At 38.6% G+C, this 20,452-nt stretch overlaps 1 protein-coding gene across 2 annotated transcripts; it reads right to left on the reverse strand.

Annotated features, from left to right (window-relative positions):
* Positions 1–1,538: 1,538 nt before the first annotated feature.
* Positions 1,539–19,349, reverse strand: WASHC3 (WASH complex subunit 3). Of its 2 annotated transcripts, none has more exons than XM_052790090.1 (7): positions 19,191–19,349; positions 17,456–17,554; positions 15,100–15,165; positions 13,556–13,684; positions 11,880–11,987; positions 7,111–7,175; positions 1,539–3,683 (listed from the first exon to the last, which is right to left on the reverse strand). In XM_052790090.1, the coding sequence occupies exons 1-7, from the start codon at positions 19,239–19,241 to the stop codon at positions 3,599–3,601; spliced, it is 603 nt and encodes a 200-aa protein (XP_052646050.1). In that variant the 5' UTR covers positions 19,242–19,349; the 3' UTR covers positions 1,539–3,598. The 2 variants fall into 2 exon arrangements, with proteins under 2 accessions (XP_052646050.1, XP_052646049.1); XM_052790089.1 differs by having other exon boundaries at positions 11,880–11,990.
* Between the last annotated feature and the right edge of the window lie 1,103 nt (positions 19,350–20,452).

Here is a 20,452-nt window from a genome sequence, read left to right on the forward strand (position 1 = left end):
GTACAGTATATAGAGATTCCTATGACTTCTTTTCACAGAATGTCAAACTATACACTCACTCGCTGGTGCAAATAACACACTGGAAAGAAAAATAAGAGAGAGGAAGAGACCCAGCTTGGAAAAAGAACCATCAATTTTCTTTTCAAATGTAGCTGAACAGGAGAGTTGAGAGGAAACAGATTAATGATTAAGAGTGCGAAACTAGGACTTCAGTGTAAAGTTATTATCATGTCCAGATGTTGTTTTTGCCTTTGACAGTCATTTGAGGTTTCACTTACATAAATACAGATATGCATCTAGTCTTAAGGCACCTACATGCATTTAAAATGCCTGTAATATCTTTAAGAAACTGACCTTTATACATTCTGTACTCCAGTTCACCTGCAAAATGAGGAAGGTGGTGATGGGGTAAAAAAAAGAAAAGTTTGTTTAAACATTGAGTACATAATTTACTATTAGTACATAATAATAGATGCATTCAACAGTTATTCCAGCAACGAGCTGAAATAGTTCTCATGCCTACAAATTGTAATATTGACCTGGATAAAGATCTTAAATCCATGTAAAGTTTGGGTATATTAGATGTGTACGACTGACACCTCTTAACGTATATTGCATCTTTTAAAAGTTCTTTGCTGTTGGAAGCTTTTTAAAAATCAAAGTCACTTAAAAATGGACTTCTTCCCTTGAAAATATTGTGTATTTCTGATTACTGTGCAGCCAAGTTGAAATACTCCCTCCATCTTCTATTCCAAAACAGATGGCAAATAATGAGCAAGTTGGAATATCATCTGCTTATAGTATTTAGCTTGCGGTTAAGGACTTTCCAACTTTCTGGGTTAGCACCATCTCACTAGAAAACTGCTGTAGATCAAGGAGGACTAGCACAGCTGACATAATTCAGTCTCAAACCAACCTTCCTATACTTAATAGCTTCTTGTGTCAGCATGTGTCCTAAGCTGAAACATCTCAGATGATTGAATTTGGCTACAACCAAAGAGTACAGGGATGTGTTTTGCAGATGACATTGGCAGGAACAGAGGAGCTTAATGTGGTCAGAGGTTCCGAAGGCAGTGGAAGTACTATGGCTGCTGATGCACCCAAGGTAAAAAGGGAAGGTTTTATCTTCTCTTCCCTAGTTCCTCTCAGTTTAGACACTTAGATTTTTACTGTGCATTGTGCCACCACTCAAGTGGGAGAGGAGACAGTGGCAAGAGTTTTCTTAACGTTTCTCCAAGCCTACCAAGGCTGTACTATTCCAAAGTAAACAGCTACCCTGAAAAAACCCCACAAGTCTTAAGCAATTAAATTCACCACGCCTACTCATGAAATAATTGTTATTCTGTGACATATGTAATTACCAATTAATTATCCCTCATTTTAACAAGTGACAGTAGGCTAGAGGCTTTATTTTTCATTCCACGTAAAAATACATCTGTAGTGGTGTAAAAGACAATTGATTTTAGGTTTTTCAGACTAAAATTAACACAAAAAGTTTCTTCAAACTGATAAAACAATGGAAGTCACACCTCCTTAAATGTGTTTTGGTAACCTTGTTTATTTCTTTAAAAAAATAATTAACTACTATGTCTCAAGTCTTTAAATCATGCTACTTCTTTACATAGGTTAATATCGGTTCAAGACTATCAAACATACAGTCCTCATTAATTTCAGTCTTTCTTAAATTTTCTTGTTAGAATAGTGGCTATGGGATGTTCAGTTCTTGTCTAGTCAGTTTGCTAATATGGCTTATGTTGAACTCTAAACCCCTGTTTTCAAAACTCTCCTCCTTCAGCTAGCAGATTGATGCAACTTCAGCAAACTGGTTTTAGCGAAACACGATTTGCAGACATTTCAGAATTATTTTCATTATCTTGTTTAAACCAAGATATGGGAATAAAAGAGAACCACAACTTTGGTTTACAAAGCATAGCTTTAATTATACAGATTGCTTCAATGAGTTTTCAAATATAGATTTAAAAAAGTCACCAGTGTTTTAATATATGCTTTCTGAAATAACATTATAACATCTACTTTTGAAATACTTATTGCTAATATCTTAATATTTGTCGAGTTTTACCAAGTGTTAACTATTGAATATTTTTGTTTAAATGTTCAATAATAATTAACTCATCATTGAAATGCCATCTCTAGACATTCTCTAGTGTATATATGCTTTCGTAGGAATTCAGGCATTACTCTGATTTACAGGTTATGAAAAGCTTAAGTATGTCTGCTAGACTGAAATGGGAGCCATGCTTAGGTTACAGAAAAAAAAGCAGCTAACCTACTGAAGTGGCGTAAATAACTAAGAGAGAAGGTAATGACTCGGTCATAAAAGCTAACAAATTTATATACTTACAACTTCAGTTTTAGTCTTTTCTTGGTCTCATGAACAATGTGAAATACCAGGAAGTGGATGATTGCCTGGCCCACAGCATTCTAGTATAATCACAATAATCTGGGGAATTCAAATAGATTGTGAAGAATTTCATGTGGAACAAATTGTATTAAAGAAGATTCTCTAATGAAATGTCATTTTTGACTCATGGAGTAGATTAAGTAATTTGGAGGGAAGTCTTCAGGGCCAGTCAGGCTCCAAGTGGATTTCTTTATATTGTTCCCTAACACACACCTCAAGAGGTAGCAAGGTAGTTTTATCATTACACAAACTGAATTTTGGCTTCTTTGCTGAAATTATCAGCAAAGGCACCAACTTGGAGGTGATTTCTTATCCTATGCAAACTGCTCAGCCACAGCTCCTTTTGAATAAGCCCAGCAGCAGTCAGAAAGTGGTTTCTACTGACCCATGTGACAGTGAACAAGTAGTGAGAATCTGGTATTCCATTAATAATCTCCCAGTCACTTGCTTCTTTCACAGTGTCATTTTCAAACCAATCTTGCAATGTCTGTAGCTTTCTACACCACTGTAACCTGAATTTGATAAATCAACTCTTCTACAGAGCAGGAATTTCTTTAACAACTTTGTATGGACTCTAATGTGACATTGAATAGCAGTATATACTTTGAAAATAGATTCAGATTGGGTTTTAATATATTTCTCACTTGTATTTTAGTTTCTCTCAGAGTATCACTGATTTGCAATCACCATAAGATAGCTGACTTCTATGAAATTCTTGTGTCACTTGAGAATATAGTATATTAGAAAAAAAATACAGATCATCAATGAAACAATTTCATTTTGAAAAGTTACTTTACCTGTAAGTTATGGGACAGAAAGAAGGCAACTTAGGTTAATTGTGTTACATAGAAAATGCAGTAATGACCAGAATGCAGTCTTAAAGGCCTGGAGGTTTAGAGGTGTGGAATTTTTAGTTTTACAAAGTAGTTTCAGAAGAATCAAAAAGGAATCTGAAATGATGCAGCATAAAAATTGCAAGGATCTCACGATTAATTTTCATCCTGGAAAGGTTCAGGCTGAAACACGCTGCCTGTTCAAACTTTCTGGTAGAGAACATGGAGGATTGTAGCTCTTAAAAATGCTGTCAGATAAACACGTCACCCACGTGACCAACGCAAAACCATTGTCTGCTAAAGCTCCGAAGACAGAGGTTTCCAAAGGCCAAAATCAGTCTCTTCAGTCACTAAATGAAGATTCACTATCAGAACTGTCCTCTGCTTTCCCATCATCTCCCCAGGCAGGCACAGGGGCATCTGGGGTCCTGCAGGCAACAAAAATGTTCTATTGTAAATCCTAGAAAGTGGCTGAGAACACAAGCAATTTAGCATGTAGTGCTAATGTCCTTTAACTACAATTGCATGCACTTTATTTCCACAACACTTAACAGATTAACTGTTTATGGTTTACAAACTCACACCTTATTGGTATTGCTCCACTTACAACTGAAAGATAAACACTAGAAACTGTAATTCACTGGACATCAAAACTCTGTAGACATTGGTTTGAATGCGCACCTTTGAAGTTATTGGAAATAATGACAGATCACTAAGAAGTGGCAAACACTTGTAGAAGGAGTTGAAAGCAGGCAATACTGATTAATTCAATTTTTTTTCAGTCTTCAGAGGTTCTAGGGCTGAAAGGAACATGCTGTACACCATTAAGCAGTGTAAATAGTACATGAAAAAAATAAGACAGGAAATGAACAATATTGTATCCAACTAAAACTGCAGGGATAATTTAGAGAAGCAAAAAAGAATTACTCAGAGTGGAATTTGGCTAGAACATTGGGTTAAATTTGACATGCAAGAGCAGCCATGGGATTTTTATTGACTATAAATGATCAGACCTCTTGTATTTAGTTTTGAAGAGAATATTCAAGATGGATCTTAATGTGTTGAAACATTTGCTCAGGGAATCTACTGGGAATGAAGGGGAGAGAAACAAGCCATCTAAAGACTAACTAACACTACTGACTGAAGGTGCTGGCTCTCCCTCGAGTCTCCCTCCTAAGTATGTAATGAGTTTGACCATACAAGCAAGACTGAGCCTGGTAAATTCTGAAACCAAGGTGGAAAATATACATGCAATTATACTTGGGGAAGGGGAAGAATGATCTTCACAGAAACTAGCTTCTTGTATGATAGTTAACTGCTCTCTTTCATAAAACATTACATTTTAAACTAAGCCAACAATTGTATTATTCGTCCCATTGTTATTTATCTTGGGGCTACCCCTGTGTGTCATGCCACAGAATTTCTCTTCCAACTTTAGTTCTGTTTATTATAATTCCTCTGTTGGAAATCCTTAGGGTACCTTTAAAGTGTTTCTAAACATTTTGGGTGCAAAAATGAGAAGTGCATTAAAGAACCGTAAGACAGCCCTCTCCCTCCCCCCTGCACACCTCTAAAATAAATTAAGAAAGCGTTTACTTTCTCATGCAAATAACACTTCACAATATTATTCCTTGTTGCTGTGGCAATGACAAAACAGAAGAGCTGTGCAAAGACATGTGATCTGGAGAGACCAGTGCAAAAACTCTCCCCTAGTAAGGAGAGGAAGATGGCAATGAGTTCCTTTAGTTTATGAGAGCAGGACAAACTCTCCTGGAAGATGGCAATGAGTTCCTTTAGTTTATGAGAGCAGGACAAACTCTCCTGGAATTGTAGACAGGCAAGAGAGGAAGGATAAGAAACAAAGTTAAAAATAGATAAATTGGGAGCATCAAACTCTGTAAAAAGTTGAGAAAGGAGTGGTAACAGAAGTAAAACAGATGAAGGAAGAGAGTATAAACAACTCCATATTATTAGAATTAGCATCTCTGCAGCCACAAAAACCCCACGCTCAGTCACTGGCAAATAGCTGGGAGAGTCTGCAGTAAGTGCCTAAGCATACAGCAACATGCACATTTTCCTGATCTTCACTGGGACTGAGTGAGCAGGCCTAAGGAACCTGAAGACCCAAGAAATGTGGTGTGAATGGCAATATATATATATACATATATATATATATATATATAAAAAGTCTGTGATATTGAGACAAGAAAGCAAGAAATTTAAAAGGTCACCCCTGACTCCTCAAAATATTATGCATTATGCACCTTGGCAAATATTTAGCTTTCTTTAACCAGGCAGATTTGCTATACAGTTTTCAAACCAATAACATTTTAAAGAAAATCTGCCTAAGCATTACTATTGCACAGAATCTTTGAAGATGGACTTTGAGACCAAACCCCAAACATATTCCATGAGCCCAAATGCACAGTAATAACGTTTCTGTCTTAACCCAAAAGCAGGTTACCCAAAGACCCAAAAGACAATCCAAAAGCAGGTACTTTTTTAAAAAGCTTTTGAAATTTTAACGTATTATCTTATTTTTATCTACTATAAAAATCCATCTAAACATAAAGAAATAGCAGCATTTACAGAACGGTATGGACCAGAAATGCAGAGTAAAAAATACAACACTTTTAACACACATATAGTAAACCCATGTTTGATAAACCTGTCTCAGACTTGCACAGGTTCTTACTTGTGTTCTTTTTCTTATTTCTCATTTGATCAGTAAAAATATGGAATAAGGAGTAACTACTTTAGGCTTATTTAGACACCAGGAAGTAGCTGGGAAATAAAGCGACTCAACATATGACCGATACTTCAGTTTTCCTATATTTTTATTTATTTTATTAAACAAGTGGCTAGTTTCAGAATAAGCCTTTCCAAAATGTAAAAAGACTTCACTGGAAAGGACAAGCGAACTTTCTAATACACTGACAGTTTTGGAGAGGATGCAAAAGCGTTTCACACAGTTTAGTGGCTACAATGTAAGAATGGAAGTTAATATTTCACCAGTTTAACAAATTCTGTGAAATAGTACAGTAAAATGAAATTACATGTCAAATGTAAAATAAGCCTAAAATTCATGCTTATGGCCAGACAAATAGCTCTGAAAATAAGTATCTATTCTTAGTAGTCTTCACATCAGGGTAGCTCAATCAACAGTCACAATTTTGAACTGCTGACTTCAATTTACACTGTCAATGTTGAAGTCAAGTTGTACACTCCATCTACTGAGGGAATCTGGAAGCATGTGTTGTCCCTCATGCATCCAGCAAAATAAAATAGAGTTTGCTGTTTTTACTCTACAGTGATGACATGTTGTTATTGAAGTGTTGAAAGAAAGTATCTATCTGGGAAAAACCTCATACTCTTAACAGTACAGTGAAAATGGCTACTGATGTATTATTTGATTTCTCATCGCTGAATGCTCATTGTCAAATGTTACCTTGTCATCATTGCTCTATCCTTTTCCTTGAACTGCACCACCTCTGCTTGGCTTGGAACAAGTCCTTCCATTTCCTCTCAAGTCTGAATGGTAAAGTCCTGCAGCTTTCTGTTTGGGAGGGTGTAATACCTACCCATTTATATTCTAGTCTCTGTATTTCCTGGGCCTTGCCTTGGACTAGACAATACTGAGAAGACAGCTCACACCTGAGATTGCATTCCTCTTCCTTTGGTACTAATGGCCCTCTTCAGACCTATAAAATGCTAAAAAAGCCTTTCACAGAAGACTTCAAAACCTGTTTTAATGCTGATAACTTAGATTCACAACCTTTTCTAAGAACACTTTTTCCCAAGTTTTTTAAGCACATGGTTGCATTCCAACCCTACCGAAAGTTACGAATTACTTACTCGAGAAGATCTGGATTTAGCCCTTCAGAAATCATTTTGTTTCGTATTGCCATTACAGGAACACCCTGTGTAAGAGGAGGAAGAGCAATATCAAACTACTGGACGCAAACAGATGAACTAAGTTCCATAGGTTCTTTTAGGCTACATTTTCATACAAATTTATGCATGTCACTTGTTGAACAAGAGCATGGAATGATAATCTCAGTTGTCATCAGTATGAACCTAGAAAGCGAGAAATGACTGAGATCAAAGGCCCTTTAATCCTTCTTACATTTAAGACAAAACATCTACAGAAAGTTGCACGTACGGAATCAGGAATGGACAGATATATCTGCAATTCATGCAGACAAAACCAGGAAGCTTAAGTTATGTGTATGGATAAAAATGTGAAGAAAGCACAAAGTAGCACAAAGACAGCAGAGAACAGTTGTGCTAGAAAGATGAAGACTCGGACGCACTGAAGGTATAGCCAAAGAGGGAGGAAAACCAGGAAAGTGCATCTGCTGCTGCTCCGGAAGGATACCTTAAGGCAGTGCTAAAAATTGGAAAAGTATTTAAAAAGCATGCAGAAAAAGGCAAACAGGACATGAGAACAGAAGCACAATTTAAAAGTGATTCCTACGAATACAAGTTCTTGTACAGTCAGGCTTGAATCTTCTATGACTTCTAGACAGATTTTAGCCAACTATGTACATGTTAAAAACATTCCTTCCTTTCACTGCAAGTCCCTCCACAGTTTCTACACTTTATTTTATTCAGCAACACCTAAACATGCCCTCATCTTGGATCGCGTACCCAAGAACACTTTGACCCACGTCGTCTTACGAGATACGTTCCAACAAACTGCTCCTATGTTTCCACTAGAGTTGCTCAGACAATTTGTTGCTTTGCCATCCCCTGTTGCAAACCATCAGAAAAAACCACCTGGACCACTGCATGCCAAGATAGGAGGCAAAAAAAAAAAAAAAAGAGGGGACAATTTCTGATTTCCAAGGGACAAAGCTACTGGTGGTCTAGGAAAGTCAGGAGAGGCCTCGCAACCTAAATGAAAAGTAGTGTAGGATTCTTTTGGCACAGGACAAATATCTTTTGTCCAAAGTAAGTAAAATAGTGATAAAATAAAGGGCAGCCATGACTAAAGTTCCAGAGAAGCATGCGGTACTAGTGACAGTTGCAGTAGATAACCTGGCAAAGTGAGAGCTAAGCTAGCTGTCTTAACTGTGTTTTCCTTGTGCAGTTTCACAGTAAGAATCACAATCAAGACTCGTGCATGAAGATTCTGGAATAGCACACAGACAGGTACATTGTTTTAGCAATCTATTAGGCATATTGGCAAAAACGTGACTCAAATAGTTGCAAAGTATTAGCTTGTAATAAAGAATTTCTCAGTAATTCACAGCTAATGTACATTGCAAAGGGGAAAGTATTTGAGTATTTCATGACAGTTTAAAATATTCGCTTATTCTAGTGTAGATTTGCACACCAGGGATTGAGTGTCTATACACCGTCTCATACTGTCTAATGTTTTTTCCCTCGCTTGACTGCTCTTAGGGTTCCTTTCTCCAGCTCAAAAGTCACTGATGAAGTGTTTATGCGTCATTTCAAACCAAGTGAAAACAAGATTGAGACAGATCAGGCAAAGCAGAATTCGTATTTGCTTTCCAATGAAAGGGAGCTCAGTATATGAACTTCTAAGAATGGATTGGAAACGGTTATGCTTTTAAGTTCACACTTGGAGAAGCATTTTATTCCAAAATTGTATGCATCAAAATATGTAAGAAAAAAACCTCTCAGTACCCTCATATATCATAGATTTACAAAACTAATCTGAAGTTTAATCAAAATACCCTTTAAAGTGCATTTTTTTCCTGAAGGAAAACAAGTAATATTGTACCTATATATGTTTATAATACAATTAGAGCATTCAATTACTTTATCTTTCATACTTTCATAAGTTTTACTCTGGAAATCAGAGGCTGATACTGCTGTGACCCTAAATCTTACTAAAATAAAACAGACAACTATTTTAAATCTAAACAATAACTACACCGTTGAGCAATCCCAAGCACAAGTACAGGCTGGGTGGAAAATGGATTGAGAGCAGCCCTGTGGAGAAGGACTTGGGGGTGTTAGTTGACGAGAAGCTTAACAGGACCTGGCAATGTGCACTTGCAGCCCAGAAAGCCAACTGTATCCCAGGCTGCATCAAAAGAAGCGTGACCAGCAGGTCGAGGGAGGGGATTCTCCCCCTCTGCTCCCCTCTCGTGAGACCCCACCTGCAGTACTGCGTTCAGCTCTGGGGCCCCCAACATAAGAAGGACACGGACCTGTTCGAGTGAGTCCGGAGGAGGGCCACCAAGATGATCAGAGGGCTGGAGCACCTCTCCTATGAAGACAGGCTGAGAGAGTTGGGGTTGTTCAGCCTGGAGAAGAGAAGGCTCCAGGGAGACCTTATAGCAGCCTTCCAGTACCTAAAGGGGGCCTACAAGAAAGCCAGAGAGGGACTTTTTACAAGGGCTTGTAGCGACAGGGCAAGGGGTAATGGCTTTACACTGAAAGGGGGTAGATTTAGATTAGATGTAAGGAGGGAGTTCTTCACTGTGAGGGTGGTACGGCAGTAGAACAGCTTACCCAGAGAAGTTGTGGATGCCCCATCCCTGGAAGTGTTCAAGGCCAGGCTGGATGGGGCTTTGAGCAACCTGGTCTAGTGGAAGGTGTCCCTGCCCATGGCAGGGGGGTTGGAACTAGATGATCATTAAAGGTCCCTTCCAACCCAAACCATGGTATGATTCTATGATTCTACATTGAGCATACAGGTCCACTGAAACGGCACAGGTGTACTTTTCTAACATAGGAGCCAATAGTAAATTTCCATTGCATTTGTCTCTGCCCATTTAAGATTTGAAATAATCCAAATCACTACACATTCAACACAGTATACCCCAGCCCTGCTCCCAGCCTGGTCCTGTGGCTCGGGAAGTGTGCAGGTCCTGGAGAAGCCACAGTGCAAGTAGCAATCTTGCTGCAAAATACGTTTTGGTTCTCCATAGTGCAGAAGGAGGTCACATAACCATCAGTGTTGGCAATTCCTGATGATCAGTGCGCTCTCCATGTTTGGTTTTTATTTCAGTCCTTTAAAGCAAGGATCAGTCTGTATCAGGCCAGTCAGTATCTTGGCATCTATGCAGTCATGTTTGGTGTTTAGAATCAAGTAAGAGTATTTGTACTTTAAACATGAAGTTTATCTGAAATCGTGGACTGCTCCTCTCACACCGTCAATAGAAGTGTTCTGAACATTTATTATAGCAAATAGGATAGACAACAATATATATAGTATGTATATACAACAATATATTGTATATTTTAAAAAACAGGAATTTAGTATGCTCAACTGCACTCCATTGAAATGAGTTTGTTACTATTTCACAGAACAGCTATATTTAGTGTAAAAGAAGTATTTCTTCACGGTGTTAATTCTTAAATACTACAAATATTGTGAGCAATAAATAAATGATCAGTTCAAACAAATCTTCAGCTAGAAGCTTAATTTGGGCAAATAAATAACATGAACTGAAATATTTGACTGGACAAGAAGACAAGTTTGGCAAATATAAAAACACACATTAATTTGTAGTATGTTAGTTTGACTTTCCTATGACACTATTTACAACTGGCAGAGGAGTCACCAGGAACTGCCAGTACAAAGGATAAATGTGGAAAGTGAGATCTCACTCCTCTAGCAGTCACCAAAAAAAAGTCAAAGTAATTAGACCATCCAGCACTTTCACATCCACTTTGAAGCCTGGTATTAAATCAGTACACTAACATAGCATTCTACTCTCTGCTACTACCCCACTGCTAGGTTTTCCAAATGGTTTGTAATAAGCTACCCATAAAGTGTCAATTTGTGATTCAAATGAAAAATAAGGTCTGGAACATCATCCAAAGTACCAAGCACACCAATTGTAATAATTGCTCTGAAGAGGGAGTGAAACCATGAAGTTAGTTTTAACATAAGCAACACTTTACTAATACTATGACATAGTCATATTTTCCAGAATTATAATATGTATTTTAGAGGAAAATTTCCACTGACAGCTTGAAAATAAAGACAGATTTTTTTCTTTGTTTCCAATCTCATTTTTAATTTTGTGGACGTGAAAATAAGAGCTCTTAAAAAATGTCCCATTCACCTTTTCACTCCCTTCATTCGTTTTCACACATGTAAATATTGAGATTACATTCATTTATTTCCTATTTATCTGTAGAACAGCCCACAGATAGAGAGGTAAACAAAACCTGCATCATGAATAACAGAAAACTGAAGTGGAACTAAGTAGTGAAGCAATTCTTGTGTCTCTATTTTGAATGCTACAGAAATATCAAATATTCCTGCTCTGGACTATACTAGCAAAGCTGTATTTTGTACCTTACAGCAAAACCAAACTGTGATCATGTCTGTGTGTAGGGAATGACAACAATTCTGCCAGAATAACTACACTTTCAGTGGCATCTTCTGTGAGTCCAGCTAATACCACTCTGCATTTACACATCTTCACACCTTCAGTTGACAAGTATATTGGCAGAATTTTGTACAAAGCTGAAGCTCATTTATTAGAGATGTGCTAGAAATATTGTGATGTTTTCCTAGCTTAAAGATTACTGTTGCAATATATATCTTCAGACACGTAATGTTCACTTACAGCGGTGTGTGACGTTCCACCTAAAAATAATGGAGTACCCAAAGAATGATAAGAGAACTGACTTACCACTTGTACCATTTTGAGATATCTGGCATATCTTGGATCCTTGGCCACAGTTCTGACATTTTCTGTTACTACCTCTGTTTTCTGTAACCCTTCTTCATGTATATTGTTCTGCTGCATACAAAGAAGATAACACTTTAATGGTTAGGTATGCAGACCAGAAGCATGTAGAGATTTCAATCAATAAAATTTGTAATTTGAGAGTAAAGCACAACACTTCCTCATCAAGATTATTCTGATTTACACTCATAGTATGAGAGATTTCCAAGATGTATGAATACACAAAACCCAGCTCTTTCGTTATTCGCTGTCACAAGTGAGACTTCCTACTTTTAGTCACAATTTTAAATTATTGCACAGTATGTGGAAAAAAAAAAGCCTTTAATAGCCCTGTTAAGTTTGTTGTATTTAATGAATAAAACAGAACTAAATTTAAATGCTCACTTTATAAAAAAAAATTTTTTTTAAGGATTATATCTATATATCTCCTGTAGTGGTCCAATGCATTTTTTCCTCAAAACATTTATTTGATTCCCTGACAAATGTTTCCTACAGATCATATAACTTTTAAACTATAGGTTTTAGTATAAACCATTAACCAAAAGGATAACATAACAAAATAAAAAAATTCTTGAGAGTAATTAATTTATAAAAAAGAAAAATTACATGAAGCTATAGTACTATTTAAAGGACAACAGAAAACTGCATATTTGCTATTAAACTAACCATTTGAAAGTAGCATTGGAAATCTCCTTTCAGGAATATCTGTCCCTACTTTAACATCTGCAAGGAGGAACATTTTAAAGAAAACAAAATAACAGGGAGTCATTCTCTAACACGACTGAAGCACGCAATGCTAACTGTCCATTCTGTTTCCCATGTTGCTGGCTGCAAATTAAGTTACAATCTTTAACAGGCAGGGAAAAGCAGCAGACTACTCCAGCTATTGCTGCTCCACAGCAACTTCCACCAAATAAGAGAACGAGCAGAGATTGGAATTGGAGATTCCAAGAAAAGAAAATATAATAGGAAACCAGGGAAAGAATTCCATCCACAAATGAGCCAGAAAGCCTCACTTAGTGAAGTGGTGATGACAGGATTTAAGTCTGGGTTAAAAAAACCAACCAAACACACACACACAAAAAACCAAACAACAAAAAATTAATTGCAGGGATAGGATCTTAATGTTATTCACTTACAATAAGCTGGCATTTTCTGTACATAGATGATAATATATAGAAAACATTCACTGTAATAATCTCTTTAAAATAAAGTATGCTAGAAACTCCAATTTGAGCTGAAAGCTCACATTCTAAAGGAAGGAGAAAAGAATTGGAATTATGTGTTTCAAACTGTTATTTTCATTCATGACCTTCCCAGTCCCCTGATGTAATTCATGTTCATATTTTAGTGTGATTGAAGAAGAGCAAGGAGGCATCTACCATCAGATTTGAGTTAGTTCTAATTACTTAAGCCACATATTCAAGAAAGGGAATACCCTTTTTTGTTTTAAGACATTCATTAAAACAATTTCATTAGTGAAAAACGTAGGTTTAGATCTTTACAGTTGATTGCTCTCTTCCAATAGACTTTCTTCTTCCATCTATTTCAAATGAGACTAGAAACTTGACGCGGAGAGGTATATTCCTTCAATGTATTAGTTATGCTTCATTACTTACTCCAGACTGAGGTGATACAGCTGTCTGTTGATCTGTAGTAGTTTGTCCCACAGGACCATTTGTAACACTGTTCATATTTGCACTGGACACTTCAAATTTGACATCTTCTAGGCCAGGAATAGAGGCTAACTGAATGCACAAAACATCATCAAATAAGCAATGAGCCTATCATAAGTCTATGTGTACAATAAAATCTGCAGTATGCTGCTTACCATATATTCCCCAGGTAGGTTTCACATTAGTAAAATCATAACTTTTTATCACTAGTTTTGGTATTTTGATTGGCAAAAAAAAAAAAGACTTTTCTAACCAGGTGGCTTCTACAACAAAACCCCCAAAACACTGCATTGGAGCTTTCACTGTTAACACAGGGTTGCAGTGCAGGAAAGGCTTTGACACCTTCCCAGCATTTTGCTGCTGCACTTATCAACCACACAAGAGCCATGCCATCTTCTCTGCTACTTCCTCTACAGTGAAGAAATCATTACAAGAACAGCTCTATTACCTAACAGATAGGCGACTGGTTACAGATTTTGCCATTTTCTACATCTTTCACTCTTTTTTAAGGAGATGCTGAGAGTGCATATTAAATACACCACATATCTATTTGAAGGAAATTCTATTTAACATGATTATGAAGAATTCTGCAAGAATTATCAATACTGATCATTCCTAAATATTTTGAAATCAGTAAGAGTTAGTAAGCATTGTTTGTACTACTACAGTATTTTTTTCACAAAGATCTTAATGAATGGTTTCAAAATGTCCTACCCCTCCTCCCAGAAAAACCAAGCGAAATTGCTTCCATCATTATTGAAAGAAGGATTGGTTAAAACTCTGCAGTGGGTGGTTTTTTGGTTTGGGGATTTTTTTTTTTCTTTTAGCAAATTAAATGATAATATATGACTATAGATTATATCCTTTTGTCATTTTAGCTAAAGAAGATACATCAGATGCATTTGTGTTAGCTTAGATCCAATTCAGGTCACGTTTCAATATCCAAAGGCTTACAAGGCATCTATCTAGCTACTTATACCAGTTGAAATCCTTACAGTCTGGTAACACAAAGATACTTTTGCTTTACAAAGGGGGCAAAAATTTCTTATTACAGTTTGCACAGCAAATGCAATTTCGTACTGCAACCCTGCAACACAAGTTGCATGTTTTAATATCGGAAAACTCCTCTCCATTTTCTTAAAACCAAACATTGCAATAAAATCAACACAAGTAATCTGCCATATAGTTTAGTTGCCTTTTCAAGATCCAAGTGCTCCTTTCCTGTTCAGTATGCTTAACAGAGACAAAACCAACATTTCCTCTACGTGCTGTTGGTTCCTTTCTTCCATATCAACTACATGTTCAAACATTACACAATATAAGTGGCAAGGCATGCGAAGAGAGAATTTGCCGTGTGAGCAGTTTGCATTAACTCCTTCAAATCATTATGAAAACTTATTTGCTCAATTCAGGCTATGAAAAGGAAGCTAGTTCATGTATGTAGGAGGCTGTCACTGTTAGAAGACAAAGTCTGTACACATACAAACCTTTGCATCCAAAATATTGAGTGTTGTTTCAATTTGTTGGATACGGAGAGACAGCGCTGACAATTTCTAGAATAGAAAACAATTAGGACGTAAAAACACTCCCCTAGGCACTTGTACCTATAAACCAGTTCAGATCTAGCTAAACAAAATCACTTTTGTCTTCTACCTGCTGAAGGCAGAGTAGAGTGTAAATGAGATGATAACATTATGAAATTAATGAAGCAATGACATTCCTTTTTAGTACAGTAGCTACAGTGGTTCAATTTTTAAATAATTTTACTAGGCAGTTAGTTTTCCCAAATAATGACTGACAGAAATGAAGACAGACTATGTACAAAAGAAAGCCAAAGTAAATAGGGTATTACTTTGGGCAACTGGAGAATAATGGTAGACATATTGTACTCTCACAGTTACCAAAACACCTTTCTTCAAAGCTTCTTCCAAATGTGGAAGATGTGATGTGTGTGTATGTAACTGAGCAAATACAAGTAGAAAAATCTGATAAAGAATACAGCAGGTGATTGAAAGTCCTATACAGTCAAAATGCACAGTGAACCAGAACTAACCAGAAGCTTTATATGCTCCAGGTGCACCTCAATCACATTTTGACACCTTTTTTTTTTTTTAAATACAACTTAAGTTTTTCTAAATTACTCTATAAGAACTGTCACTCTTTTAACTAATCACTACCATACTCCACCAGACCTGTCCAAGTGAAGTTGGCTAGCACACTGGCTGGCAGATATGTACCACTCTGACAGCTTTCTGGCACGTTGGCAAGATTCTGCCTGGCTCTGAAGCAGAACTTTAACACCCTAAGAAAATGGCAGTTCTGCCAATATGCTAGAAAAAGTAAAAAGAGACTGACAGGAGCTAGTCTTTTTGGATAGTGCACTGACTTGTTTACAGATGGTTCTTTGTTCGTGAAGAGGAGTTAGTTCCTATTGAAAGGAACTATGTGCCCTACATGTAGCTGGGGAAAGAGGAGCAAAGATGTACAAAAGACGGTTATATAACTTTATGGGTCAGTTTGACTAGACAAGAGCCAAGAAATTTAGAGTTAAGGATGGTGTCAGCCCTAATTTTGAATTTCTTGGCTTCTGTTGATTTACACTGGGAACTTTCACATTAAAAACACTTCTATACTTCATAAATACAAAAAACTTTTCAAGGAGTTTACAAAGCAACTATTTAGTCTGTTGGGTAACAACATGTTTAGGTTAACTAATAACTGTTTTATTAAGTAGACTTCACAGCATTGCTGCGTGCTCAAGATGGCTTTAAATATATGTGTTCTGATTTCCATAGTGCCTATGTAAGAGGTAATATTGAGATCATGTGACAACTGAGTTCTGGACAACTGACAACAGCATCACCAGGCAGTTACACTGTCCCATGTATCAAGTTACAATAAGTTTAAAAAACTAGAAAAAAATTACATTTTTTCCTCTGAAGCTCCATATGTTGATGTGGTAGCCAAATTTTATACTTGTCACGGGTCTGGCTCTAAACTTTACTAACAAATAACAGAATTTCTCAGATTACATGGCTTAGTTTAATTGGATTTGACTGCTGCCCTAGCCCTGCTGGCTAGGGCTGTATAGTAGCCTTTGTTGAATAAACTAGCGAACAGTTACAAAAGACCCACTAATGACAAAAAGGTTAAGCTCAAAGCCACAGTAGAAAACTCCCTTTCTACAAGGGAGGAAGCACTCTTGTCCTGTTCAGTGGACAATTCTAGTCCTGTCAATCTGGTATATTTCCATTGACACTAAAGTCACCACAAAAACTTATTAACACTAAATATTTGTATTTTTCTCTTTTTTACAAGACACTAGAATTAACTGCTTCATGTTCCATACTAATCACTTGCCAAAAATGTCTTTTCTTTCCCCGCATCAAAATTATTTACCTTCAGAGCTTAGTGTATCACCCTTTTAAATTAAAGGTGGTAAAATCTGAAAGCAAGTTTTGATGCACAGATGAGAGGGATACTGACTGTCAAAGTGGATTCAGCACCATAGGAATATGGTATCCTTCTTCCAAAATGACAATATCCACAGATGGAGCTGCTCAGAACAAATTCCATGTATCAAAAAGTTCAAAGACTGTGCCAAACACAAAAGTTTAAGGCAACAAGATTAAGTGTGGTATAATCAGCAGTTCATGTGGCTATCTTGGGGAAAAAAATCTGTCTTAAGCACTTAGTCAAGAGAAACCTTGAACAGAAAGCAGACTAAATTTTTTTGGTTTAAGCTACCAGTATTATTGCATCAAAAATATTTAAGTGAATAGTTCTCATTTCTAGTTTTTTTTTCATAGTATAAATTGACAGCTGGGAAAATAATAAACATACCTCTTCGCAAACAGTAGAAAAGCGGTTGAGAAACTGCACTGTGTGAACCACAAACTGGTTTAGAAATGCTACAGTTCTTTTCTGCTGAATAGCAGGAACCTGCATTAAATAATATAAGAAAATTAGATCATACATAGTTGTCAATTCCCACATTTGGATTCAAAGACCTGTTAAAAAATGCAAATGTTTTAGAAGAAATTATTTTAGAAATCTGTCTTAAGTGTGCTTGCTATGAATGCACATATATACAAACAAATTTTTAATATACATATACGTATACATGTATACAAATGCTTTTTTGCTAAAAATCTACTAACATGACAGTTGAAAAGTTGCGGGATACACAGAAAAGGCAACAAGATCCACGTAAATAAAGGACTGTTATCTTACTTAAGAAAACACTTTTAGATGAAATTGTGAACATTCCTGAAAATCAGTGTTAAAATTTTTAAAACACAGAGAGGAAATCAGAATCTTTCCTTCTGAAGCTTAAGAAGGAAAAGCAAACTTGGTCATCCATACAAATACTCAGTTACAACCAACACTATAATCAAAAGTAAAGAGCAGTGAAACTGCTGTCTCAGTCTTTAGTGGCTACCTACACTTTTCCTTATTTGCAAGTCCAGACTATCCTAAATAACCCTTTAGCGTCACTCCTCCAAGTCAGATCTGATGCACACATACTTTTCAGACCAAAAGGCAGAATGTTATGTTTGTCAAAAAGAAGTCTGGTGCTCATAATGTAACAGACAGTTGGCATTTTTATTTAAACTGTTATACAAGACTGGAATCAGGATCATTCCCGCAAATGTTTATGTATAAAATTATAGTGCCTCAGGGTTCATTACCTTGGACAATTGTTTTAAGTCTTAAACTTCACACAGGAAATTTCTCTATGGAATCGTAATTGGTTAAAGTGAAGGATTTACAAGGAAAAATATTTGCAGCCAAGCTTCAGCTGCACCAAACAATAGTTTGTGAATACAGTGACTCTCTGGCCTTCACCTCGTCTCTGGTCTTCCATTTGTCAGTGCAGCCGTTCACGACACTTTGCCAATCTTAAGACATCCCGATTTTTTGTGAGGCTTTTGTTGCTACTATCTCAAGTTGTCAGCCCGTGCACCTGTATGGCAGGGTTTGCTAAAGCTCAACCCTGTAGTTCCAAAACCGTCAAACAGTGCTTACGACCTTATCAGAAATTCATGGGGTAGCACAGAGGACGGAAGGATCATCGGGGCAACTGGAACTGTCCCACCTTTATGCTCTGTATTTGAGAAACAGCTAAAAAAATGGGTTTGCATCATTAAAAGACACGAATAAGCAGCTTTGCTCGGGATTTGCCTCACAGCTCTAAGACTGAAACGGCTTAGCCTTTAAATATCAGGCTAGCACAGAACACGTAGCAAAACGCCTTTGGAAAACATTAAGACCGCGCTCCTGGAGACCCAGCTTAAGACAAGGCGAACCGCCTCCCCCCCCCTCCCCCAGCCCCGCTGCGGGATCTCGGCCGCCGGTACGAAGGCGGCGGTCCTCGCCCGCGGCAGCAGAGCAGGGGGAGGGAGGGGGTCCGGCGAGGCCGCGGCGGGGGTTGAGGGGCTCGCCCGACCGCCGGGCCGGGCCGGGCCGGGCCGGGGAGCGGAGCGAGAAGGGGCTCGCCCAGCACCAGGGCCAGCGCAGCCGCCGCCAGGGGAGGAAGCGGGACAGCTCCGGGCCGCCGGGCGAGCGCAGCCCGTACCTTGGTGAGGTCAATGCCGGAGCCCACAATGGGCAGCCCGTCCTCGTCCATACCCGCGGGGCCGAGGCCGCGGGACGGAGAGCGGCCCCGCAGCCGCCAAGCCGCCTCCCGCCGCACCCCGGAAGCCCCCGGCGGCTCCGTACGCGGCCTCTTGACCTCAGCCCGGAAACAAAACCTCCGCTCCCAGAGGAGTGGGGGGCGTGCCCGTGGGCCTGCGCATGCGCCGTCTCCTCTCCCAGCACAATGCCTCGTGGGAAACGTAGTCCGAGGGAGGGCGGGAGGCGCGGGGCCGGGGCGGGCCGCGGCCCGTCCGCCTCCTCCGGCCTCTGCGGCCCGGCAGCGCACAGACCAAGCCGGCGTGGCCTGCTGCTCCTGAAGGATGAACGCAGTCCTTTTCTCCAAACTTGTGTGGTCGGTTCTGCAAATCGCCCCTGCCAGGCCGCGGCGAGGCGAGGGGGGCCCGCCGAGCGCGGTCCTGCTTCAGGTCACACCGGTTCACAGCAGTATGGCCATCACAGCCCCAGGGCAAGGCTCTGGGTGAGGCAGGTTGTGAAGGTAAAGTGTGTTCCCCAGCGGTCGGACATCAGAGTAACGATGAGGAAAGCCAGTGATGAGACTGTTTCTGTGCTCTTGTGCATCATTTGGGTGGTGAAGGGCCAGGCTTTGAATGTGGAGAATAAAAATAACGAGCACCGAATGACCCTGGGATCTTCTGAAAAAGATAAGAGCATGGCTGCAATCACGTTAGGAAAGGTTCCCACACTTTAATGCTTACACAAAAGGAAAAAAAAAGGGGTATAGTAAATCTAGCTGTTGTTTTTGTTTTGTTCAGCAGTACCTATCACTTGATTCTCAAGCGTAGGCTATAAGTAGGTCTATTCCTTTTCAGCGAAGGAACCTCAGAGGCACCAGGCTCCAAGAAAAAGCAGAATAGCATGTAGGTTCGCAAATGTTCCTCCGGAAGAATTCCCTAACTGGAAAATAACCAACCTGGTTTTTTTATCTTCGAGTGGTTGCTTATATTATTTTTCTCTACGACAGATTCAAAGGGCTGATAAGACCATTTAGAAGTAAGGTCCCAATACAAAGAGAGGTCAAACCACTCGTAACACGTTGCATCATCACAAAGGGTTTCCCATCTCTCTTTTGCTCCCCACTGATGGCTACCTGCGCTCGTTTTACCATTTGTCAGTTATAGCACACGGTGATCCCTTCCTTAAGCTGTTCAAATTGCTGTCTTGGTGGAGAACTAGTGTTAGAGG

Source organism: Harpia harpyja, chromosome 6 (genome assembly GCF_026419915.1).
Source record: "Harpia harpyja isolate bHarHar1 chromosome 6, bHarHar1 primary haplotype, whole genome shotgun sequence".
Classification (NCBI taxonomy): Eukaryota; Metazoa; Chordata; class Aves; order Accipitriformes; family Accipitridae; genus Harpia; species Harpia harpyja.

Excerpts from the sequence above, each read along its gene's own strand:
- WASHC3 (XM_052790089.1), bottom strand. The coding sequence starts at position 19,241 with ATGGACGAGGACGGGCTGCCCATTGTGGGCTCCGGCATTGACCTCACC. Across the intron at positions 17,555-19,190 it reads CCGGCATTGACCTCACCAAG|GTTCCTGCTATTCAGCAGAA; the intron begins GTACGGGCTGCG and ends TATTTAATGCAG. Across the intron at positions 15,166-17,455 it reads TTTCTACTGTTTGCGAAGAG|AAATTGTCAGCGCTGTCTCT; the intron begins GTATGTTTATTA and ends TTTCTATTCTAG.